Source organism: Herpailurus yagouaroundi, unplaced genomic scaffold (assembly GCF_014898765.1).
Source record: "Herpailurus yagouaroundi ecotype Mexico unplaced genomic scaffold, PumYag 100, whole genome shotgun sequence".
NCBI classification, from domain to species: Eukaryota; Metazoa; Chordata; class Mammalia; order Carnivora; family Felidae; genus Herpailurus; species Herpailurus yagouaroundi.
The window spans coordinates 5,984,067-6,010,392 of NW_024412391.1; the positions used below are offsets into that span (position 1 = coordinate 5,984,067).

The window sequence follows — 26,326 nt, forward strand, 5'->3', positions numbered from 1 at the left end:
TTGCTTGGATGGGTTGTTTCCACCTTTTGGCAAATGGAAATAACGTTGCCACGAACATTGGTGTGTTAAGATCTGTTCAAATCCCTGCTTTCCCTTCTTTGGGGAATATATCCAGAAGTAGAATTGCTGCATCATGTGGTAATTTCATGTTTCAATTTTTGAGGAACTGTCATACTATTTTCCACAGCTATTCCAAAATAGCGCGCTCTTTTATCTTCCGTCAGCAATGCGAAAGGGTTCCCGTATCTTTACCACCTCATCAACACTCGTTATGTTCTGTCTTCTTTACTTACTATTATCCACACTAATATTATCCTTCAATATTATCCTTTGACATTATCCACATGAATAGGTATGATGTTCTTGAATTTTTGAAATTAATGGGAATGCATAGTGAGGTTCTCTTTTATTTTTACTGTTGCTGTTATTTTAAACATACTATTTTTCAAACCTCGAGTCAAGTCAACATTGGTCTCCAAAATTTTGGCAGGTAGACTTCCTCTATAAAATCCACTCTGTACCTTTTTGAAAACTAGACAGTCTTTCCTTATATGAACTGGACATTAGAAAAACACGATTCTAGCTTGGGTCTCGCTACAGTCTGTAAGTAAGGATCCGGTGAATCAGATTATGCCTTGGGGACAAGTGTTCATGAAGCAAGCGCAGGGCACATGCTAGCCCCTGGTCACCCCGCAGCTCACCTGGAGCGTGATTCTACAAGAAGTAAAGAGCACCAACTGAAATTCAACAGGGGCTTGTTTAAAATTTGCAGCTGGTGGGTGAGAGGGGGCCAGAAAGGGCTTCTGGGCTTCCTTCTGTGTAGGGCAGGGACCTCACGAGCAAGAGGCCACCTGCTCTTTCTGAGCTGAGTGGCTGTGACAGCGCAGTCTTGTGGAATCACAGACGAGCACGGAAGTACAGAGAGGTCTGGTGGGTGCTGGTCGACTCGAGAGTCAAGGGGAAATTCTCCGTATCTTTTTGAGACATGTACCCCTTCCTGCACATCTGTTTTGACCATAAGCTCAGGCCTATCTGACTAATGAATCAGACTTGGAGTTCAGTCCACAGTCTTGTTGATATCAGTACTTTGAAAACTGTTTCATTTGTTAAGAATATTCAAAGGTCAGCTTCTCTTCCATCTCTATGATAAGGATCTTGGTATGTGAGCATCCGCGGGTTCCATCAGAGAAGGATAAATAAACTAAGATAGAGACAGGGAAGCGACAATTGTCCAAATGAAGGAAATGCCCAGGATCTGGAATTGAAAAGCCCACATCAGGAGTGTGCTTCTATTTCCTGGACTCATCCGCTCCCAAGAGATAAAAGTCCACAAAACTGAGAAACCTGGTAGCCATGGCAGGTCAGGGAGTGAGGGACTATTCTCCAGCTCAATGCTCTGGTGTTCTCAGGGAAAAGCTAGCACTCTGAGCCTCTTCACCAGCCGATAGCCAGGTCTTCCTGGGATGCCAATCTTCCTACAGGCTTTTTAGGTCCAGAATCTCCTTATTTGGCTCATTCTTCATTTCTTTCTTATTTCCACAATAGGGCATTGCCCAGTGGAACTGGGTTCAGGGGACAGGTTCACACCCTAGTTTCTCTGATTTTTCTTTGAGGTTATTACTCCTCTGTGTACACGTCCCTGGGGATCCAGTAGGCTCCTTCGAACTCCCTCACTGTCCTCCAGTTTTGAGAGACTCCCCACCTCCTACAGAAAGCTATATTCGTGTTAAAAAGGGAAACAAGCCCCAGATGGAGCCATTTGTCCCTGGACAGCAAACGAAGACTTAACTACAGTTTCAACCTGTCCCAGGAATGTGATCTTTAACAGTCTCTGAAACGTCCTGATCCCTGAGAAGGAGGTCATCTGCATGATAAAAACTCTGTCTTCCCTTGCTGCCCAAAGGTGTCCTGTCTTTTGCCCATTTAAAAAAAAATTTTTTTTTAACATTTATTTACTTTTGAGACAGAGAGGGACAGAGCATGAACAGGAGAGGGTCAGAGAGAGGGAGACACAGAATCCAAAACAGGCTCCAGGCTCTGAGCTGTCAGAACAGAGCCCGATGCGGGGCTAGAACTCACAGCCCTCACGGACCGCGAGATCATCCCCTGAGCCGAAGTCGGCTGCTCAACCGACTGAGCCACCCAGGCGCCCCTCTTTTGCCCATTTTTAATTGGATTATTTGATTTTTTTGGTGTTGAGTTGTAGAAGGTCTTTATTTATTTGTGATGCCGACCCTTTACCGGGGAGGTCATTTGCAAATATCTTCTTGCCTTTAGTAGTTTGTCTTTTAGTTTTGTTGGTTGTTTCCTTCACTTTGCAGAACACTAACTCGAAGGAATACATGCATCTCTATGTTTATCGCAGCATTATTTATAATAGCAAAATTATGGAAGCAGCCCGAGTGTCCATTGATAGATGAATGGATAAAGAAGAAGTGGTGCGTGCGTACACACACACACACACACACACACACACACGCACACACACTGGAATATGAGCCATAAAACAGAATGAAATCTTGCCATTTGCAACAACATGGATGAATCTAGAGAGTATAATGCTAAGCAAGATAAGCCAGTCAGAGAAAGACAAATACCATATGATCTCACTCATACGTGGAATTTAAGAAACAAAACAAATGAGCATAGGGAAAAAAAGAGAGAGAAGACAAAGCAAGAAACAGACTGTTAACTATAGAGAACAAACTGATGGTTGCCGGAGGGGAGGTGGGTGGGGGATGGGTGAAACAGGTGAATCTCGGAGGAAGAGTCCATTTATTTTGATGAGCACTGAGAAGTGGATAGAACTGTTGAATCACTATACTGTATACCTGAAAGAAATATAACACTGTATGTTCACTACACTGGAATTAAAATTAAAAAAAGAAGAAGAGGGGCGCCTGGGTGGCGCAGTCGGTTAAGCGTCCGACTTCAGCCAGGTCAAGATCTCGCGCTCCGTGAGTTCGAGCCCCGCGTCAGGCTCTGGGCTGATGGCTAGGAGCCTGGAGCCTGTTTCCGATTCTGTGTTTCCTTCTCTTTCTGCCTTCTTTCCCTGTCACCCCCTTTCCCAAAAAAAAAAACCACTTAAAAAAAAAAAAAAAAAAAAAAAAAGAAGAAGAAAGAAAAAAGAAAGTACCCTGAACTCACGCCACTCTCCTTTCTTTTGCTAATAACTTCCTTTCCCCACCCTTCCTTCTAGAACAACCTTAGATTTTGTACAACTCCTCGGAGCATCGCTGTACTTGCTCAATGGGATGCTGCCCCATGCATTAACTGCTTAATAAAGCCAGTTAGACCTTCAAATTCACTTGGGTTGAATTTTATTTTTTAGCACCCGTATTCTTGTAGCGGCTTAAGTAATTAATCCGCCTGACAAATTACAAAGCCTTTCTAACCCCCTTTCCCAGCCATCCCCCACTCTTTCTGCCTCCCTGCATCTTCTGTGTCCCATTGGAACCACAGTGCCTTCTTTCAATGAACTGAAAGTGTTTATATTGTCAGCTGTGCCAGGAAGGTTTCCAGTAAATTCCCTGGGTCCCACATCCTCATTGTCCCCGGAGCCCTCCCTGTTTCCTGTGTGGTATTTCCCAGCAGAATGTAGTACTGACTCCAACTCCTTTGAACGACTGTATTGGCTTCTTCCCCACATTCTACTTTTTTCCCCAGTGCGAACAAGGGAAGCAAATGGAACTCACATTTCCGACGAGAAGGCTAAATGGTATCGCCATGTGGGAAAAAGGCGTGGCCCCTTTTTATAAAGTGAAATGCGTACTTACCATATAATCCAGCAATCTCACTCCTGGGTATTTAGCCAACAGAAAATAAAAGTATATGTCCACACCAAAGTCTCGTACCAGAAAGCAATAACCCAAATCTAGAAACAACCCATGGGTCCATTAACATGTAAGTAGATATACAGATTGCGGCAGGGTCACACAATAAAAAAATACATAGAATAAAAAAAGAATGAATTACTAACACACATAACGATAAAGATGAATAACAAAAGCACGTGTTAGGTGAAAGATGCTGGTCGCAAAAGAACGTATGATTCCATTTATATGAGTTCAAGAACAAGCACATCTGATCTATGATGATAGGCATGGAGCAGTGATTGATTACCTGTCGGATGGGTATCGACGGCAAGAGGACTGAGACCAAGAGGTGATGACGAGTCTGTATCTTGGGTGGTGTTGCTAGTTTTTCCATTTGACAAAATGTATATAACTAACATTTATATTATGCATTTCACTTCATGTAATAAAAGATGTATCCCGCGATCCAGTGTCAACAACCGTTAATATATTTTGGTATCATTCTTCCAAACAGAATTCTTTCTAAAATTACTTGTGAAATCTACATGTTATCAGATGTTCACAGAACTCCCTAAACTGTCCTTACAAAGGAAGAACACATATTCGTGCATATCCAAAAGGCACCACTTCTGGGCATTAACCTACCAACGTTGAAGTACAGATGTGTGCCTGGCTCGATTGCCTACAAGTCCCTAGGGAGCCCCAAGATTTACTGTTTATTGTTCCTGAATCACCTTCCATCTGAGGCTGAACCCAACCAGGGTTGACTCCTAAAGATTTCCATCTGCGGAGTTGCATCAGGGACTTGCATTTCTTCCCAGATACCAGGAAAACTGGCCTTGTCTGCTGCTTCCGGGGGTCAGGACTGGGGGAGATGGGGTGTTTGCCACAAGATACCATCCGCTGCCCTGTGCTCTGCTTTTGTAACCACTGGTGCAGGGTGTCCTCCCTGGTGCCCTTGTGCTCAGCCCTTAGTGGTTCCTCAGAGAATAAGGGACAGCGTCCTCAGGGCCATCCTGCCAGGGAAATCCCCCAGCAAAATTCCCTGGGGGACCATGGCCACTGTTCCCAGGACCATTTCTCTGGCTCCCCTCCTACAGTTCTCCTCTTCATTTTGCATGTTCTCTCCATGGCGTTTCTGTCTTCGCAGCCCCAGCACCCTTTCTAGAGGACTTGGCTGCTTCATGGTGTGAAGGAGAGTTCGCTGCCTAGGGAAGGCTGAGCCCTGATTCACATACGGCCCTGTGACTCATTCTTCCTCTAATGCCCATGGGGTCCCTGCAGCGCACTAACTATACTTTCCGTATCTTGGGGTAGGATATTGTCTGTTTAAAGAATAAATGAATGGGGGCACCTGGGTGGCTCAGTTAAATGTCTGGCTCTTGATTTCTGCTCAGGTCATGATCTCACAATTCGTGGGTTCGAGCCCTGCATCCAGCTCAGCACTGACAGTGCGGGACCTGCTTGGGATTCTCTCTCTCTCTCTCTCTCTCTCTCTGCCCCTCCCTGATCTCACACACTCTCTCTCTCCAAATAAATAAAAAACTTTAAAACAGAATAAATGAATGAATTAGTAAATGAATAAATAAATAGGTGTATAACCAATATGATAAATGCAACTAGCCTTGAACACTGATGTTGATTTATCTAATCGAAAACTTAAGTCTATCTGCCTTATTCCTAAGAAATATAGTATCTCCCTCATAAAGTGTCCCCTACATCATCCCTCCTGCTGCTTGTTCAAGAACCCTCAGGTCTTAGCTTCTGAAAAGTCAGTCCTTTACAGGTTCCTCTGTAGCCTCATCTGGTCGCTCACTTGGCCATACTTGTCCCACCTTTGGGGTCTACAGCCACATTCCGTGGCACCTGACAATATTTCCTTAATACCACAGCCCCGGATATCCCCGTGCAAATTTCCCATTCTGCAAATTAAAGTTAGCTTCTGACCTCTGCTCCTGGGAAGACGCTGCAGCCCGGCCCCCCGCCCCTGTGGGCAGGAAGGGCTGCGGGAAAGCCTGGGGGCAGAGCAGCCTCGAGTTCGGGGCAAGGGCAGGAAGCACCTGCAAAGCCGGGGCTGAGCTGCTGGGGCAGGGGTGCATGGCTGGGTCTCTCAGCTGCGCGGCCAGGGTCTTTGGAGCAAGTATGATCTGTCAGGAGTCTCAGCTGAGAATCAGTTCTTCACAAAGCCTGTCTTCTCTGAAGGAAGCTTGTTACAGATGGAAATCAGTAACTCCGCTCCGCTTTCCAGGCTCTGTCGGTACGACAGGCAGTACAAGTGACCAGAGACGGGCTCACACTGCAGAGCCATGCTCTGTCTCATCTCTGGGATGTAGCAGCTAGGGTTTTGGGTGACTTCTGGGTTCTCTGTGCCCTGTGGGTGGAGACAGAGGCCAGAAAGAGAATGAGGCAGAAGTTTGGAACCGGTCTTAGATAAAGGGGGTGGGAAAGGTGCGTCCACTCCCAGGACGCACCTGCTCCCAGGAGTAGGTGATCAAAAGTCACCCAGCAGAAGATCCTGCTGCCCGTGGCAGGGTGAGGGGAGGCCTCTCCCCGTTGGGCATCTGGACGTTAGTAGCCCAGGAAGGAGACCCTGTGATGTCACAGTGTTGGGCGGCACCCGCAGGTTCAGGAGCACCCCTGCAGGAGGGAGTGGGAAGCCCTAGTGCCCCCCCCCCCCGCCCCCCGCCGCCCATACGCGATGCCCCGGGGCTCAGCCCCTGGCCTTCACGCTCTACTGGAATATGGCAGCTGCAGAAGGACCCTCCGAGAGTTAGGGCCTCAGGGCACCAGGCCAAGGGTCCGGCAGGACCCGCTCTCCTCCCCGCGGCCACATCGCAACCACAGTCCGGTGGCGCGTCGACTCTGTGACTCGCACTTCGGAGCCTGACGACTTAACGCTGGGAATAAAGGGACCAAAAAAAGAAACAACCTGGGAGCGTCAGTGTGGAGAGGAGCGCACGTGAGGAGGAGAGACCTGAAGCCTGACAGGACATTTCAGCGCAAGGGAAGGAGGACGCACGAGGACACTAAGTGCCCAACCCATTCATTGTCCACTGGCTCTGAGCTGGTGGCAGCGGAGGCCCGTTTGCTGCCTGTGTGGTTTAGGGCAGGTGTCTCTGCAGATCTGAAGCTCCAGGTCGAGCCTTGAGTGAGAAGAAAAGAGAAATCGGAGAAGGACAGCTGGGTTACAGAAGAAAAGAACGGGCAAAGACACACACACACTTATGTCTCGAACCCATTTCCCAAAGGCTGGTCTCCTCCTTCCCTTTGCAGCTGGCTTGGGCACCGGGACCTCACCTGGAAGCCCCTTCTCCGATTCCCCAAAGCTCAGTGCTGACCCTGAGTGTCGACAGCCATGACTCAGGGACCCCTTGGTTCCTGAGGACCACAGCTCAGAAACCGTGGGCCTGCCGGGTCCGGAGCAAGACACCGCCCGTGAGGACCCCGTTCTTCTCCTCTGGTCCTCTGTAGGGCATGATTTGTGGGGACACAGTGTTTGTTTAGAGGATCCCTGTCAAACCTTAAACCAAACAATGCGCTTTACAGCAGACTAGTTTTATTTCCTGATAAAACAGTCCTTAAAAAATACCGAATCCAGAGGTGTTTATCTCTTTCAACCAGTTGACAGGGAAGAGTCGCATTCAGGTGAAAGAAACCCCACAGTCTAAGGATGTGCCTTGATAGGAGAGTTGCCACATTAGTTCAACCGGCACCTGGTTTTTTCGGTCTGAAACTTTGCTCAGGGGTCCTCACTGCCCCCTACAGGAGAGAGGAGGGAGCCTTTGTGTCAGTGCTGCATCGGACTCCCCAGGACACAGGGCTCCCTCCGCTCAGCCCTTGGGGTCCCAAGGTGTGTACAGCACTGGGGCCATTGCAAGGGGCGATGTCAGAAAATATGGGGTTCAGCACAGACAACCCCGAGTATACGGTCCTGCTCTGAAACGCTGGGGGCCTTCTCCCCTTCCTGCCTGTTGCGGGCAACGATCCAGGGCCATCAGGCTCTCTGGCTGATAACGCAGGATGTGGAGACCTGAAGAATTAGGATTAAAGGGACAGGAGGAAAAAGAATCCAGCCTCAAAGTGTCAAAGCCCGAGAGGAAGAGGAGCCTGCGCAGAGCTGAGTCCCCGGGTGTGCAGCAGAGAGTGGCCTCGAGGACAGCGATCCGAACCTCACGAGGGAGCCACTATCCTCAGTGGCAGGGAATGACAGGGCCCTGTGGTGAGGCAAGCAGGTGTTCTGCAAAGGGGCTCGGAGCGCATCTGGAGCTGGGAGCAGGGCTGAGATCCAGGGTCTCACCTGGGTGGAAGGAACAGGCAGAGAAAGGTACGCGTTGGCGGGAGGCTTGGCAGGGCCGCCGCGACCAGAGTGCAGCGCGTCTCCTGAAAGAGTCCCCGGGGCCACGTGCCGATGGGATGCTACCGGAGGAACTTGAGGTGGACCCTTTCCGTCCCGCACTCAGCCGCGGGCACAGTCTGGCCCCGGGCAGAGCCAGGCCACAGGCTGTGGGCGTCTGTGCAGGGAACTGGGCCTTGCTGCATCCAGCGAACCGACCGGCACGTCGTGGCCTGGGGTTTCTGTCTGTCTGGGGTCCCACCGGAGATGTCGAGCTGAGCCCTGGTTGCCCCCACGGCTCCCCCGCTGCACCCAGGAGGTTTGTGCACGGGGAGCAGTTGGCTGTGCGGGGCTGTGTCCTCGCTGCTCGCACAGAGATACAGGGCGGAGTCCTCTGGCTGTAGGGCGGCCACGTGAAGGTGCAGGTGGGAGCTGTCTGAGCGCTTGGGTGTGAAGCGACTGGGGACACTGTCATTTTCGGGGAGTTCCTTATAGCTGTAGGCAAACATGAGCTTCGGTGGCCTCTGAGCACTCTGTTTGTACCGGTACATAGCGTTATGTCCCAGATGTTGTTCGCACTTCAGGGTCCCCTTACTCCCTGTCGCTGCGACCAGGTGTTTTGGTGTCTGGGTAACTGCAGCGTCCACGGGGACCGTTGGAAGAAAGGAGCAGAATTCACACAGAGAGTACTGCTGCAGCCCTTGGGGCTTAGCATGGGGTACAGGGGCTGCCCATCGGGACCCAAGACCCACCTGCTTCCAGGAGACAGAGAGCCACACAGCAGAGCAGCCTGCAGCCCATGGTGGAGTCAGGGCCAAGGTGAGCACCATGTAACTAGGTGTCCTGGGCAGGGAGCCAGGCTCTGGTCTCCTTGGCCTTGGTTGGTGGTTGGCCTGTGATGTCACTGTCCCAGACCCAGGGGCGTGTTTCTTCCTCCGGCTTCACACCTTGTCCTTGTACAGATTCTGGCAGAAGGTGGATTGGAATGGACTGGGATGAGCTATTCCTCTGACAGATGCTCCCCTGCTCTTAGCTTCCATCCTCGTTCTTAGGCTCTCTCTCTATCCAGCTTCCTTCCAAGACCCCGCTCGGCAACAGACCGTTTCCGCTTCAGGAGATCTCCTTCCTTCTCCGCTCAGTCATGCAGATGCTTCCTTCAGTGTCTGAGCCCCATGGAGCCCTTTCGCCCCACCTCATGGAGGAGGGAAATAGGAGGGCTGTGGTTCCGTTTGGGCCCGGTGCCCACCACTAAAAAGGCAGGACTGGATGCCAGCCAGGAGCCAGACACTGGCTGGGGGGGGGAGGACGAGGGAGCAGCCATCCTCTGTCCCAGCACTGAGGGTACAAAGCTTGGCTGGGCTGAGAGTAAACAGGATGCTCAACAAGAACAACAGAAGGCATCCTGTGCAGGACGAAGGGAAATCAATTTGAAAATGATTTTAGTTTAGTATCTTTGAGGAACCTTCAACTGATGCTCCCAAATGACCCAAGGATGGAGCCCCAATGCACTCTTTCCCTCCTGACCCCTTCCCTCCCTTCAATCCCATCCTTTCCCTTCACCCCAGCCTCAGAGTTTTCAATGGCGCCACAGCGCCTCCTTGTGGCCAAGGCAGCACATTTCCCAGATTGCGGGCTTCGAACCAGCCCATGGCGGCGCTGCAGAGGGCGCCCTATCCCTCAATCCACAGATGGGGAGCTGGAGGGGTTGGGGCTGTGATGACGCCAGATCCACGGAAGTGTGAAGACGAAAGAAGCCTCTGAAACAACAAAAAGGGTTGGCAACGTTGCCGTTCATCCGCATACCCAAGGACATTCAATTCCTACTCATTTTTCTAACAGAATAAAGTCTATCAGAGTTTCCGGGTGGCCCATAAAACAAAAAATGTAAGGGTAGTATGGGTGAGAGTTTAAGCAAAGGCATTGGATATTCTCCTCCTGAACAGGTTATGTATATGAGGGGCCTCTAATTCATACAGGTGGAGATATTCCATTCTTAGGCAAGAACCTAAAATTAAACTTAGTTCAAAGGCTGGCATTGCTACTGTTGTATTTCTTACGCTGGACATCCACTGTAGCAAGAAGACACTCCTCTACAAAGAAACCGCAAAAACTTGGGATTGTTTGGCTCCCAATAAGTAAACTCCCAAGGATTACAAAAGACAGTAGAATTTAAACTGAAACCTGGAGCAATAAGTGGAAGAGAAAGGCGGGGTTGCCCTGAGAACAAAAGCGAACATAAGCATTTCCCAAAGCAAGGGGTGGGTGAAAGGGGAGTTTCGGGTACCTGAATTAGGGATGTGCCTGAAGGAGGAAAATGATGTAAAGAAAATCTGAGTTGCAGTGAAGAAGTAGAATGGTAAACATGTAAGGAAATTCAAATAAACGTTATCTGTATAACATAGAATAGTGTATGTTGCTTGAAGATCTAGAGAAAAGACATAACTGATCCCAAGACAGCTTGGATCGGGGCACAGAGTACTGAAAAGGAACCCCAAGGCTGAGTGTAAGGAAATCCTTTTTTTTTCTTGTCTACTTCCTTATGTGTATGCTCAGGGTGGGACTCCAGAAGGCTGAGCAGAGGACACGCAGTAGGCTGGAGAGCTGAGCAGAGATTTCAGAAGGCACTCAGCTGGATGACATTGGCATTCAGACCCCGGTAGGATAAGAGACACTGGTGGATGTTCTGTGATGCCCACGGAGTCCGCTGAAAGGCCAGGCACTAGTAATAATGACCGCATGCTAGGGCTCCCTACCGGGGAGGGCAAAACTGAAATAGATCCTAGCAAATCCTACATTAGAAACTGCAAGATTGAAACCTAACGTTCTTCAGGAGATCATAACATAAATAAGCCAGAGCTTCTCTTCTATATTGTCTATAATCTTTCAGGTAGAATATTTTATTTTTTTAATGTTTATTTATTTTTAAGAGAAAGAGAGAGACACAGAGTGTGAGTGGAGGAGGGGCAGAGAGAGAGGGAGACACAGAATGTGAAGCAGGCTCCAGGCTCTGAGCTGTCAGCACAGAGCCCGACGTGGGGCTCAAACTCACCAGCCATGAGATCATGACCTGAGCCAAAGTGGGACACTTAACCGACTGGGCCACACAGGTGCCGCATCATGTAGAATATTTTCAAAGTCTCCGAGTTGTTTATTTCCTCCCCGAAACATCTCTCTTCTGATCCATACTGGTACCAGTGCTGTACCAAATACAAATTTGCTCATGTTATCTCGCTTAAGGTAGGGCCAACAACTAGCTACCGCATAGAGATTTGTGTAGAAAGTCCTTTCAATGTTCAATGTCCTCTGCCACCTGGGTACTGCCTGCTCTGGAGGAATCTTCAAGATGCTACTTGATCAGATTTGGGAAGAATCGCCCCGGTCAGCCCTCCTGGAGGAGGAGTCTGTAGTGCACAAACCTACCCCTGTGGGTGTTTAGGAGAACATAAGCAATCCAGAGCTTCTATTCTATATTGTCTTTCTTTCTCTCTAGTTTACCTATTGCCATGAACTTTCATGCTTCTCCAAATATTTTTCTATTCACCAGTGCACTCATTAATAATCTGAAGTTCCCTGTGGTCTTAGAAACTTTTGTCTTCGCCCCACTTTCCTCTAGGCTTTTGCTCAGGGAACATTTTTAGTGAATAGCGTGTTTTCAGTCACAAGGTTTGTACAGTAAGTACCAGCAAAGAAATTCAAGGAAGGGCTTCTTCCACCAGTTAAGATCTTCTTGTTTGTGAAATCCCAAGTACTTCCGTGAATTTACTGGAAATCCCTGCTCTAGCTGATAAGTAGAATTCTGGGAGACTTCTGTGGGCATAAATAAAGAAGAACCTCACCGGGTGTATGGGCAGCCTGTACTACAGACTGGAAACTCCCGTCTAGGGGTCTGACGGGGGTGAATGGAGCCTCAGGGTCAAGACATAGCCCCTTCCGCAGCTTCCTGGCTGGGCCAGGGGGTTTGTGCACAGGGAGGCAGTGACTCTGCAACGCTGTGTTGGCTGCTGGCACAGAGATACACGGCAGAGTCACCTGTCTCCAGGGCGCTGACACGAAGGTTTAAACGAGCTTTGTCAGGAGATTTAGGTGAGAAACGACTTGGAACTGTTTCATTGTGAATGAGTTCCTTATTATTGTAGGCAAACATGATCTTCAGCAATTTCTTGGAATCCTGCTTATACCAGTACATAGTATCATGGCTCAGCTTTTGTTCACATTGTAGGAACTTCTCAGTTCCCATCTGTGCGATGAGGTATTTGGGAGTCTGGGAAACTGCTGTGTCCAGGGGGGCTGAGAAGGAAAGAAGCAGAATTCAGACAAGTCCCAGGAGGTAGCCTGTTGCTGGACACCTGGTAAACACAGGCTTAGAGACTCAAAGCTGCATCACAGCACCTGGACTGAGGACTCACCTGCTCCCAGGAGGCAGAGGACCACACAGCAGAGGAGGCTGGAGCCCATGGTGGAGACAGGCAGAGACCCACCAGGGGTTCCAGTCCTCAGAGGTAAGAGCCGGGCTGGAGTTGTTCACACCCTTCCTGGTGCCCTCCCTGTGATGTCACAGCCTAGAATGACTTCCCCATTCTTGGGCTCTCTTCGTTTTTCATTTCTTGCACTACTCCTTTCAAAGACATTTTCATTCCTACTCCTTTCAAAGGAGTTTGGAATTTCTGGGGGTAGTTTGAATGGGGCGGGTATGTTGCCTTAAGGATCTTTCTCTGCCGGAGCACCTGGGTGGCTCAACTGGTTGAGCATCAGACTCAAGCAACAGAGTCTGGGATCAGACCACCAGACTCGACCAACTGGGTTGTGGGATCGAGCCCTGAGTCGGGCTCCACACTGAACATGGAGCCTGTTTGAGATTCTCTGTCTCTGTCTCTCTGTCTCTCTCTCTGCCCCTCTGCTCATGCTCTCTCTTTCTAAAACAATAAAAATAATTTTTAAAAAAGGATGTTTCTCTGCCTCCCTGCCTTTTCCCTCCTCCAGATCTGGTCTCAGAGTCTGGCTAGTTTCTCTTCTCTGGATCTTCTTCTTCACAATAATTCAGGGTGATCCCACTCAAATCTTGGCTCCCTTGAATGTCTGATTTTTGCTCAGCAGCCCCCGTATAATTCTGTGCTGTGGGAGCTGTCCTGTGCACTGGCCTTTACCCACTGCACGCCAGTAGCACTCCCCAGCCCTAGCTGGGACAACAAAATGTCTCCAAAGTCACCAAATTGCCCTGGTGAGAACCACTGTCCCCTTGATTCTTTCCCTCCTTCCGCCCCACCCCCGCTTCAGGGTTCTGGAAAAGCCACAGCGCCTCCTAGTGGTCAGCAAAGCACACTTCTCAGACCTCAGGGCCCTCCCGGGCCAGGCTCCAGCCAGCCCTTAAGAAACCGAAATCAGCAAGGGCCAGGCACTGGAGCAGGGAGCTACGACTGCCACAGAGGCAGCACGCGCACGCGCGCACGCACGCACACAAACCGGCAACACTGTCAACTAGTGGTGAAACTTCTTCCAAGACAAGTGGTTCCTTTGTTGTTGTTGTTTTTCATTGAACACAGAGCAAGCACCAGGGAAACAGTAGTGAACAAAACAGAAACAACTACCATCCTTCCTGTAACTTTTAGCATGTTTTGTTTGTTTGCAGTCATTGAATGGCTACTTAGTGCAAAGCACGAGGAAGGCAATATGCTCACTCTCATGATGCTTATACTCTGATAGGAGCAAAAAGAAATTCACAGACTACTCTAGACTAGAGATAGAAAAATCTATGTCATATGGAAGTTAGGAATCTATTCAGCAGTAACACAGTTAAAAACTATCCTTCACATGACTTCCCATCTCCTCTATCTATAAAACAATGAGCTGAAATAAATAATTTCCAGGTCTTTTCCCAGTTTTAAAATTGTATGATGCTGAGGCACCTGGGTGGCTCAGTTGGTCAAACGTCTGACTCTTGGTTTCCGCTCAGGTCATGATCTCGCGGCTTCATGGGTCTGAGCCCCACATCGGGCTCTGTGCTGGCAGGGCGAAGCCTTCTTGGGATTCTCTCTCTGCCTCTCTGCCCCTTTCCCCACTTGTGCTGTCTCTGTCTCTCTCAAAATAAATAAATAAATAAACTTTAATTAAAAAATAAAATAAGTTTGTATGACACTAACCAAGAGCACCCCTAGATGTTTGCTGAGCTAGTGAGGCTTATGCACCCAGTTCCCAAGCACCTACCTCATCGCACCTTGTAGCTTACAAGTGAAGCTTTGCAAAGAAAGGAAAGAAGGGAGAAGGATAAGAGATCAACATCCCAGAGAGAAAGGATAATCTGAAAAATCACTTTTCCCTGACTGTTACTGCCAATTTAATATCAGCAGCTAAGAAGCTAAGAAGAAAGAGAAGTCTGAGAAGGGAGAAGCTTGGAGGAATCACATGACCTTACTGGTCTGGGGAGCAATGTCTGTGTTTAGGGACTGCCTAAGAGAAGGTCTTGGTGAAGACTGAGGCCGTGGGGCCTCAAGTAGGAGTGGGGATTGACTGCAAATGAGGACAAAGGAAATTTGGGGGCAATGGAAGCGCTTCAGAACTGATTCATGGTGATAGTTGCCCCGTGCATAAATTTATTTGAAGTCACTGAGTTGTACACTTGAAATAGGTAAATATTATGTTATGCAAATTAAACTTTAATAAAGTAAAAATACTCCAGACATTTAGTTTGGAACCTAAATGATCACATACTAGGAGCAAAAGTGAACAGCCATCAAAAAAGTAAAGCTTAGCTTCAATCCAGCTCAATTATCAACCAGATTAAGAAGATCTGGAGGCGTCTGGGTGGCTCAGTCGGTTGAGCGTCTGACTTCGGCTCAGGTCATGATCTCACCGTTTGTGAGTTCGGGCCCGGCGTCGGGCTCTGTGCTGACAGCTCAGAGCCTGTTTTGGATTCTGTGTCTCCCTCTCTCTGCTCCTCCCTTGTTCACACTTTGTCTGTCTCCCTCTCTCTCAAAAATAAATAAACATTAAAAATTAAAAAAAAAAAACAAAAACGATTTGCCTCTTCCAATATGTCCTAGCATAAGCAAAAAGGAATCCTCTCTACAGGAAAATATACCATCCAGTACTTGAGATTATATCTATAGTTTTTCATATACAATATCTAGCTTTCAAACACATATTATCTATTGCGTGAGGAAACAACATCACATGGCCAAAAGCAAGAAGAGAAAACAAACAAAAGAAAAAGACCCAAGGGGTGCCTGGGTGGCTAAGTTGGTTAAGCATCTGACTCTTGGCTTCAGCTCAGGTCACGATCTCATGGTTTGTGATTTTGAACCCCCATTGGGTTTTGTGATGACAGAATGGAGCCTGCTTAGGATTCTGTCTCCCTCTCTCTCTGCCCCTCCCCCACTTGCTCTCTATCTCTCTCTCAAAATAAATAAAACGAACTTAAAAAAAAAAGAAACAGGGGCAGCTGGGTGGCTCAGTCAGTTAAGCGCCGCTGTGGGCTCTGGTCATGATCTCATGGTTCGTAGGTTGGAGCCCCACATCGGGCTCTGTGCTGACAGCTCCGAGCCTGGAGCCTGCTTCGGATCCTGTGTCTCCCTCTCTCTCTCCTCCTTCCCCACTCGTGCTCTGTTTCTCTCTGTCTCTCAAAACTACATAAACATCTAAAAAAATTACAAAAAAAAAAAAAAAAGAAACAGAGCCAAAATGATTCAGATGGAGTTGTCAGACACTGATATTAAAATAACTGTCGATAATATATTCAACAAAGTGAATGACGAAATGGAGAATTTTAGGGGACAACTGGAAACTATAGTAAACATTTAAATGGAGACAGTAGAAACAAAATACACAAAATACCTATGATTAACAATTCAATATATGAGGTTAAAAGCAGAACAGATACAGCTGGAAAGAATAGGAAAAGTGGAAGATAAGTCAGATGGAGATATCAAGGCCAAATCATGCACAGAAACAAAAAGGATGGGCAATATGAAAAATATGTATATTAATTGGGCCATCATTATAGATAAATGGCTGCTCGTCAATCTAGAACTTTCTAGGGAGTCTGAGACAGACACAAAGCTTTATTTATTCGTTCTCATCCCCCCATTGGTTGAGGATTGTCCCATAGAGCATTAACACCCTGACACTTCTGGGTCATGCATGTATAAGCTTCTAGTAGGCCATTCATGTGTCTCAACCACAGCCACAGAGCACTTCAGGAAGAAAGCTAGATACACTGCCCATATTTAAGAGGAGGTTCAATCCATATGAAGGGGTCAATGTCTGCTTGGAATAGCTGCATGAAATAGTTGTGGCTGGAATCAGCGGGGAAGCCAGGAAGATAGGTGGTGATACAATCAAGGCATTTCAAATAGTCTACACCCTGCATTGTTTCAAGTCCAAATAATAAGGTCTACAAGGTGGGGTTCAGCTTCAATCTGTACAAATACAGGGTTAGGGCTATAGGACTGCTGCTCTTACTGTACACAAAGCCATTACTGAGATTTATTATCTCCCTTATCACCAATTCTAGATTTTCTCCAACTTTGCTTAGCCCTTCTGTGGTCTAAGATGTTTGTTTTGTGGGGTGACCCAGACATTTGTCTCTGAGGGTTTTGAGTCCCTTAGGTACATTTACTTTGTCAAGCCAAAATGGTTGCAATTGCAGAACTGTCATTATCACCAGGAATTTAGGCACCAAGAGATGTTTGAACTAGTTCTCTGAATTCCAGGTAAACCTTTCCGTTTCCATTATGTAGGAGCAACTCTATCACCTCATGATAGTCAAGATCAATACCTCCATCCTTACCTATTGGGCTTCCATCAAAAGGAGCCCCAAATGACCAGGTACCGTCATAGTTTATGTTCATATGTCCTGTGGTGGAAGCACCCCTGTCTTAAAGAATCAGAACTTTTTATCTAGAAGACCCTAAAAATACAGGGAAAAGAAGCCTGGATTTGCAGCTGGATCACTGGGGGTGGTAATGAGAGGGATACCATCCTCCCCCCACCCTTTGGCTTCTGGATTCATTGAGTACATAGTTCCATATCTCAGCCCTCTGTACAAGTCATACCACATCCTAGAAAGTATCTCCCCAGCTTGAGGGTATTATATCTGAGCTAGCCCCTTAGCCAAACCTTTACTAGGTCCTTTCTTCATTTCTACAAGGCAAGATGCTTCTGAAGGATGTAGTACATGAAAACAAGAATGGATCCCACCACTACAGGTCCATGATTTCATTTCCTTAGCTGTAAAATAGGATCCTTTGGTCTGCAAAGTTGGCGGGATTCATGTCAGGAGGAAAGTCATTCTGTAGATGGTGGTGCTATAGATGACCCTGTCAAAGACCCTGTAGATGGTGGTGCTGGCATGGATATAACTTGAGTAAATGAATATTTCATGTGTTTATAACTGATATGATATGCTCACACTTTTTTCACCTCTATTCATTGCTTGAGCTCATCCTGACTTATTATGAGGAAATTCATTCTTTTCTATTGAAGTCTTCACTCTGCCTTTCCTGCTGCAGGCCTTCAAGAACACTGAGATCTTACTCAAAACCCAGGAAGTTAATCTGGATGCCCCATGTCAAGTTCAGGGTGACAAGTTCATTCATGCTCTGCTTCTAGATGCTACTTGATTTTTGCTGCTGAATTCGATCCTGCCCTGTCCTGCTATATTCTGGTGTTTCTCTCACTGGTTTAGACCTCTGTTGGCCTTGTCCCAATAGCAGACTCCATTGTTACTGTTCTCTTAACTCATTTTCATGTGAGTTAACATGATTTCCCCAAACGCATCAAGTACTTAACTGGGAAAAACTCATCGACAGTCCAGGCCCTTATGCTGAACTGCACGTCCTTCTGAAGATTTACCGTTGGAAATCCTCTATACTCTTATGGAAATACTAAAGCCCTTCCTCGATAACCATTTCTGATTCTATGAGTTAAAATGGTTTTTTCTAAGCTACTAAAATGAAACAAAATCCAAGATGCAAAAGGAAGTAAAGAGAAGACATAGGCCATGTGATGGTCTTTTCCTGGGCAACAATGCTCCCATCTTTGGAGGCCACAGTCAAGCCCTGTAGTGCCTATAAAAATTTGGCAAAAAATGCTCCCTGGCCATTCCTGCCAAAGATAAACTACTTTGGTGATTAAATTTCAGATATCTATTTGGAAACAGCTGAAAAAACAAGTCAAATCAGACTTTCTTGGGCAGCAAAAGCATTCTGATAGCTGGAAAAGAGGCAGATACATGAGGGTTTGTGTGCAGGCTGGAGGCGTCTGTGCAAGGCTGTGGCTGAGCTGCTGGCACAGAGGTACGTGGCTGAATCTCCCAGCTCTGTGGGCTGGATCTGCAGAGTGGAGAAGGATCCATCAGGCCTTTGACCTGAGGATCAGTCCTTGATGGTTTCAGACTTCTCCAAGAGATTATCCTTGTAGAATAAAACTAGAAACTCCACTTTCTGTCCCAGGATCTGTCTGTACCAATGTACAGAACCCATAAATTGGGTCACATCTAAGGATTACTCTTGTCCCCATCTCTGTGACCTGGTGGCTGGGGGTCTGCCTGACTTCAGGTTCTGTGTGTCCTGAGGGAGGAGAAAGAAGCCAGAGATTGAATAAGGAAATGGTTTGAAAGAGCCTCAGGTAAATCCAAGATGAGAAATTCCCAAAGATTCACCTGCTTCCAAGAGACTAAAACTCACCCAACATAGGAGCCAGGAATCCATGACGGGATTGGGAAGGAATGAGTTCTCTCCTAGAACAGGCTTCTGGGCATCAGAAACAGGAGGAGAATTCTGAGCTCCCATGGTTCCTAGTCAGTCTGACTGAGGCATTACATTTCCTGCAAGGCCCACTTCCCCCTGCAGCGCCCCCTACAGGAGAGAGGAGGGAGCCTTTGTGTCAGTGCGGCATCGGACTCCCCAGGACACAGGGCTCCGCTCAGCCCTTGGGGTCCCAAGGCGTGTGCAGCACTGGGGCCATTGCAAGGGGCGATGTCAGAAAATATGGGGTTCAGCACAGACAACCCCGAGTATACGGTCCTGCTCTGAAACGCTGGGGGCCTTCTCCCCTTCCTGCCTGTTGCGGGCAACGATCCAGGGCCATCAGGCTCTCTGGCTGATAACGCAGGATGTGGAGACCTGAAGAATTAGGATTAAAGGGACAGGAGGAAAAAGAATCCAGCCTCAAAGTGTCAAAGCCCGAGAGGAAGAGGAGCCTGCGCAGAGCTGAGTCCCCGGGTGTGCAGCAGAGAGTGGCCTCGAGGACAGCGATCCGAACCTCACGAGGGAGCCACTATCCTCAGTGGCAGGGACTGACAGGGCCCTGTGGTGAGGCAAGCAGGTGTTCTGCAAAGGGGCTCGGAGCGCGTCTGGAGCTGGGAGCAGGGCTGAGATCCAGGGTCTCACCTGGGTGGAAGGAACAGGCAGAGAAAGGTACGCGTTGGCGGGAGGCTTGGCAGGGCCGCTGCGACCAGAGTGCAGCGCGTCTCCTGAAAGAGTCCCCGGGGCCACGTGCCGATCGGACGCTACCGGAGGAACTTGAGGTGGACCCTTTCCGTCCCGCACTCAGCCGCGGGCACAGTCTGGCCCCGGGCAGAGCCAGGCCACAGGCTGTGGGCGTCTGTGCAGGGAACTGGGCCTTGCTGCATCCAGCGAACCGACCGGCACGTCGTGGCCTGGGGTTTCTGTCTGTCTGGGGTCCCACCGGAGATGTCGAGCTGAGCCCTGGTTGCCCCCACGGCTCCCCCGCTGCACCCAGGAGGTTTGTGCACGGGGAGCAGTTGGCTGTGCGGGGCTGTGTCCTCGCTGCTCGCACAGAGATACAGGGCGGAGTCCTCTGGCTGTAGGGCGGCCACGTGAAGGTGCAGGTGGGAGCTGTCTGAGCACTTGGGTGTGAAGCGACTGGGGACACTGTCATTTTCAGCGAGTTCCTTATAGCTGTAGGCAAACATGAGCTTCGGTGGCCTCTGAGCACTCTGTTTGTACCAGTACATAGCGTTATGTCCCAGATGTTGTTCGCACTTCAGGGTCCCCTTACTCCCTGTCGCTGCGACCAGGTGTTTTGGTGTCTGGGTAACTGCAGCGTCCACGGGGACTGTGGGAGCAAGAAAACAAATTTAGAGCCTCTTGGGAAGCAGCTCCATGAGAGAAGCTAGAAACCCGAGGACAGAGATGTCCCACCTGTTCCCAGACTCACTTGCCCCGAGGACACAAATGACCACACAGCAGAGGGGCTGGCAGCTCATCGCAGTGTCTGATGGAAGGGACACAGTGACTCTCTGCTCAGGTTCCTGTCTTCTGCATGTGTGTCTGTGGCCCCGACAGAGTGTTTGCTCGGGAGGTCACTGCCCCTGTTGGTTCTACAGCTCACATTTCCTCTCCCCCCCGCGCCCCCCCCCCCCGTGGGTTTGGATGCAGGTCCCTAGGTGGAGGAAAGGCCCATCCCCCCTCTGCCTTGAGGAGGTTTCTCACAGTTGCTTTTTTTTTGTTATTGTCAGTAGCTTCCTCCCCTCCCCAATGAATAACTGAGTCTTTCCTTCCTCTTTCTGCTTAACAGCACCTCCTCCACTCAAACACACATCCCTTCCCCTTGGGCAGGTGTCCCCCTCCCCCCGCCGCCCCCACCACCTCTCAGGGAGCCAGGAGAAACCCACGCAAGCCCCATCCTGGCTTAACTCAGAGGCCACCTTGCTTGGCTTCCAGAAACTTTCCTTGGAACCAGCTGCACTCATTTTAAGACACAGGAATTTAATGCTAACTGGGTAGGAAGCACCGTCAGTGGGTGCTGACGAGGTTATGAGAGAAATATGCTGCAAGCCGTGCCCCCGGAAAGCATCTCGCCTACTTGGGGTGCTGAGCCTGAACATGGCACCCACACATACAGGGGAAGCACTGGAGAGTAACAAAAGGTCCTGAGGGACAGGGGCCACGGGGACCGCAGACACGATGCTATTGAGGTTGGAGAAGTGCAACCTGGACTAGATTTTCGCATCTAGGCTGTTCAGGTACCATGTCCCAAGCAGAACCAGGAGCAAACCCTGCTGCCAGAGCATTTGCTTTCTTCTTAAGCCTCCTTCCCATTCCCCTTCCTTCTTCCAGACCAGCCTCGGGAATTTTGGTGAAGTCACAGCTCCTCCTAGAGGTCACAGGGGCACATTAACCTCCTCTCCACCTGCTGCCTCCAGTCCTTACTCCTGGGCCCAGGGGAGCACAGAGCACACAGAATTTCAGTTTGTCCAACAAGCATTGGCGAGAAAGGCAATATTCTCATCCTCAAAATGTTTCTAGACTCATAGGAGCAATATGACATGCTTTATTATTATTTTTTTAATTTATTTATTAATGTTTATTTATTTTTGAGAGAGAGAGAGTGTGTGTGTAAGCAGGGGATGAGCAGAGAGAGGGAGACACAGAATCCAAAGCAGGCTCCAGGCTCTGAGTGGTCCACACAGAGCCCCACGCGGGGCTTAAACTCCTGAATTGCGAGATCATGACCTGAGCTGAAGTCGGCCACTTAACTGACAGAGCTACCCAGGTGCCCCAGGATATGCTTTTAGACAACATTGAGTTTAGAGAGGTTTAGTGTATGCTTTTCAGAAGGTTAAAATATAATTGGTTTTTATATGGCTAAATCATTTCATCTACTCACCTTCTCATTTCCTCATCTCCGAAACCTGGATAAAGGGAGAGTCTCAAATACTGACCTCCTACCCTCTGTTTAACTCTAAAACAGTATGAGCCGTTCAGGATAAGCTTCCACCCAGATGTTTGCCCCGCTAGGACCTTCCAGAGTCTCCCCCCACCCCCACCCCCACCCCCGCCGCCCCCTTATCACAATACTGAACATTTTGCAGGTAATTAACACGTACTTGAATGAATGAATGAATACATGGATGCAATGGAAAAATGGTAAGAGACCACATGTGAGTCTAACCATTAAAAAATTGTTTCCCAGTGTGGTATGGTTGGCACTGGTATATTTGTACTTGCGGCTTATAGCAATTGAGGGCAGGGCATCAGGATACAATACAAGGCTGAAATGGGAATGATAAAAAAATGAATTTGGCTGGCATGAGGTGAGCTTCAGTACTAATTTTTTTAAGTTTATTTCTTTTGAGAGAGAGAAAGAGCATGCAAGCCAGGGAGAGGCAGAGAGAGGGGGAGAGAGAGAGAAAGTCCCAAGTGGGCTCTGTACTGTCAGCACAGAACCCCATGTGGGGCTCGAAGCCATGTACCGTGAGATCACGACCTCAGCCGAAACCAAGAGTCGGATGCTTAATCAACTGAGCCACTCGAGCATGCCCTCCCTTTTAAAGTTTATTTATGTATTAGTACTAATTTTTATTTTAAAGGATAGTTATGATAATTTTCCAATGTTTGTCGAGCATTGTCCAAAGATTTGGAAGTGAAAGTATTGTTTCCCTTTTTAAACTAGCCTTGTTGTCAGGGCCCCCAGGACGATGGGAATTTGAGGATTTTCTTATAGTATAGCACAAGAATATATTCTAGGCTCATCCTGTGCTTTCCCTGCTCCCATCTTGGAATCAGCTATTTCTCCAAAGAGCCCTGGTTCCTTTAAGTGGATAACGGTGTTCAGAAAACAAGAGATGGGCACGAGATCTGGGCTTTTGAGGTGACAGTACTTCTGCATCATCAGTGGACACAGCCTAGGGAACACACACGAATGCACCCACATTAACATGTATCTTTAACTCTCTATCTATGTACATGTATTGAAAAGCCACAAGTTTTACACCAATAATTCCAGTTCCAATTTCAGTACTCTAAGGTTCACTCTAGTGTTCTTTCTGTATTCGCAATTCCTTTCCAGTACTGAGAAAACTGGCTCCTGTGCTCAACAGATTTACGTATTTGATCAGTCTCCTTGTATGGACCCAATTGTCCACTGCAACCCCAACCGTCTCTCCCTGGCACACGCCCCCCTCACCTTGCTTGGGAACCAACAGCCTGTGCCAAGGAGTCCTCTCCACGTTGGAATCCTCCTCACCTCAGTCCAGCGTCTGATACCTGACATGGCGCACGTCCTGCCCAGTATGGACACCCTTCTCAACCTGCTGGGGCTTCAACGGCCTGTACCAGGCTGCTCTCCTCACCCCATTTGGGTGCCAACACCCCCTTTCTTGGGAACACCCTCTTCACTTGGCAGAATCTCTGTCACCTGTACCAGGCCTCCTTCCTGCACAGATACAATGCAAAGCACTAGTCCTCTGACAGCAAAGATATTTCACTTCACAGATTGCTTGGGGAATAATTCGATGCATTTCAGGTTGGCGGTGGGTGTGGGGAGGCCTTGGGGCCTTGTCTCTCCCCTTATGCTCTAGACACAGGTCAGGATCAATGCAGAGTGATGGCTGCAGCTAGTGAACATGTACTTGACTTGCTTGGACTTTTCTGAACCATTTGTATTTCTCTCTCCCCCCACCCCACCCTGTTCTCCAGGAAGCAATGCCAATTTCCTTGTTCTAAAAGTCTGAGATTCTTCCTTTCTTCCCTCCTATACTAACACATTATTGGCATGCGTGTACCTGTCTTCCTGCTGAGTTCGAGCTTTTTAAGGTCACAGGCTGTATCTTTTTAAAAAATTGCTTTAAAAAATTTTCTGCATATTGTCCTCTAGGACGTTACTTATTTTTTAACAGCTTCATTGAGGTATAATTGATATACAAAGACCTGCACATATTTAATACCACCATGTCTAGATAATACACGTATGTTCATTAGTTTCTTTCTCTTCCTTCCCCGCAAAACCCTTTCTCACCTGCCAGTCTTTGCAAAGCACCTTAAAGGTGAGCTCCTCTGGCCTGAAGCAGCAGTGATTCCTGATGGCCCACTACATGCTTCTCGATATTTCCTCTCTTGAAGGAGGAGGGAGGGGGCCCCTTCAATCATCCCCAGGTGCGCACATGTTCTCATCACTACCCTCTCATCTCCCCAGGACCCCGGTCTTCAGAACTACAACCTGATGCTCTCCCTCAGCATTCAAGAGTCTGCCTGAAGGGGGACTGGCCCCCTACTATGTTCTGGTCACCAAACAGCCATTGATTGTGACTCTACCGAAGAGTCCTGATTGCAATGGGTTCGGTGTGGAAGGGGAAATAAAATGATAAATAACAAAACCTATGGGGTATACGTCTTTGGTTTTGTGTGTGTGAATATTCTAGGTGGTGAGACAGAGCCAATAGTGAGATGAAGCAGCTAAAATACTCCTGTATGACGTTTCACTAATCGTAAAATGGTAGGGTATAATCCGTGTTCAGCAGCATTTGAAGGACATGCAGAAAAAGGGGATTGCCCAAGTTGGAGAAGGCTTTTTGAAGGAGATGAGTGTAAGCCAAATCTGTAAGCAATCTAGTCCTGTACCAGTTTATTTTTTTTCTAAGAACCAGTTCTGGTTCATTGTGTATAAAGAGGCTAGCACATAGCTTCAACTTTTAGTTCTGGCATGCTATTTTTCTGGTAACATGAGGCAACTTTTGAGGTTGCCTTCTGAGATTTGCTCCTGCTACAAATAGGGACAGGGAAACTCTGTTGGGTTCGAACCTTGCCTTATCTTGGTTCTCCTGTTTACTATTCTAAAACCCATAATCTTCTGCTGGCCGTGACCCCTGATCACTTACCGTTTATTATGAGTCTCCGGATCTTCTATTACCAAGGGACAAGATTAAGAAAAAATGGTTAAAAGCTCTAAACAATCTTCTGGCTCAACACAAGGAAAAACTTTCCAACTGGATGGTTGAGAAGGTACTGGGATCTCCTTTCTGCAATAGAGGCTGGAAGACCTTTGGTGGGATGTTATAGACGGGGCTCAAGCATCTGATGTGGCGAAGAGAAACCGAAGCATCTACTCTGTGCCAGAGACAGAGCTACAGACTGAGAACTTAAATACAAAATATTTGTTTCAGGAGATCATAATCTAGTTGAGGAAAAGGACAAAAATAAACGTTTACAAGAAAATTCAGAAGTTATAATAGCAATACACACAAGGCTTTAAAAGAGTGCAGAAAGGTAACAGAGTTATCTGTCAAGTCAGAGGCAGCATGGGGTGGAGTTAGGGGTGGGCATAGATAAATGTCAGAGGTTAACTCTAAGAAGAGATGATGTCAAGGTAAATTTTAACGGATGAATTGGAGTTTGCGAGCGAAGAAGTGAGGGAGGTAACCCCATTCAGCAGTAGTTTGCTGAACAATTACTATGTGTCAGATACATGTTGGCTTTGAGGCAGAATGGTAAGCAAATCAGACATCAGTTGTGCCCTCAGGAATTTTAAACCATCAACACTACACGGATAGATACTCACACAATTTATATATAATCGGAAGTAAATGTTATAAAAGTAGAAGCTGACAAGAAAACTCAAGAAGGCCTGATTTGAGCTAGAGAGTGCAGGTGAGGTTCATCAGGATTCTCTCTGATTAGAGACCTAGAGAATGAGTGGGTGTTAAACTGGTGAGGCAAGTGGGAAAGGCACAGAGGTGTGAAATAGTGAAGAGTGTCCAGGTTCATAGGCTTCAATGCCATGCCCAAGAACTTAAATCCATCCCAACATCAATATGGAGCTATTGAAGAGATTTAAGCAGGAAAATGACATGATCCATTTGAATTTTAGAAAGACCACTCTGGTAAAACAGTATGGAGGTAGGTTGAAGGACGGTAAATCCAGAAACAAGAAAATACTAGTAGTGCTATTTATTTTAGCAGACCGTGGTCCTGAACGAAGGCACAGGTGGTTTGTTTGAAAGGTAAGTCAAGGATCTTCAAAGATAAGTCAAGGATCTTTAGGACAGAGCAGTGGGAAGCGAATGCTGACAGAGACATAATTTAGTTGTGTTAACACTTTAACAAAACTCTTGTATGTGGGTCGAAGATCGTGTTAACTTCTATTTCCCCCTGATTTTCTGTGGGTGTTCATTTTATACATGAGGATATTAATGTGCAAAGACCCCCCAAAATGGAAGCTAGTGGCAGAATGAAGGCCAGAACTCTGTTGTCAGATTGAAATCTTCTCTCCCAGAATTTTATTGTTTCTCATCCTTTGGTACAAGTTTCTGTCTCTATCATTCTCTTCTTTGTTTTGCCCTGTTCTCTGTCATTCCGATATCCTAGCCCTAAACCCCCAATTCCCCACGTCTTACTTTCTCCCAAAAGCATTACTTGAAGGTCAACAGTGAGCTAATTCTCTT

At 47.8% G+C, this 26,326-nt stretch overlaps 1 protein-coding gene and 2 gene segments (V, D, J or C); all 3 read right to left on the reverse strand.

Moving 5' to 3' along the window:
* The window catches only part of LOC121028976 (M1-specific T cell receptor beta chain-like), a 194,908-nt gene extending 182,267 nt beyond the window's left edge, over positions 1-12,641 (reverse strand). The window contains exons 1-2 of the mRNA XM_040473063.1: positions 12,555-12,641; positions 12,178-12,435 (exon numbers count right to left, since the gene is read on the reverse strand). Coding sequence (XP_040328997.1) covers positions 12,178-12,435; positions 12,555-12,603 — 307 coding nt within the window. The 5' untranslated portion in view covers positions 12,604-12,641. The remainder of the gene's footprint in view (positions 1-12,177; positions 12,436-12,554) is intronic.
* Positions 8,056-9,651, reverse strand: LOC121028197 (T cell receptor beta variable 4-1-like). The segment is given in 2 exon segments: positions 8,056-8,800; positions 8,901-9,651. Coding segments are annotated over 2 exon segments (618 nt in total).
* A 5,676-nt stretch (positions 12,642-18,317) lies between the features above and the next one.
* On the reverse strand, positions 18,318-20,736 carry LOC121028202 (T cell receptor beta variable 4-1-like). The segment is given in 2 exon segments: positions 18,318-20,220; positions 20,323-20,736. Coding segments are annotated over 2 exon segments (618 nt in total).
* Positions 20,737-26,326: the final 5,590 nt, after the last annotated feature.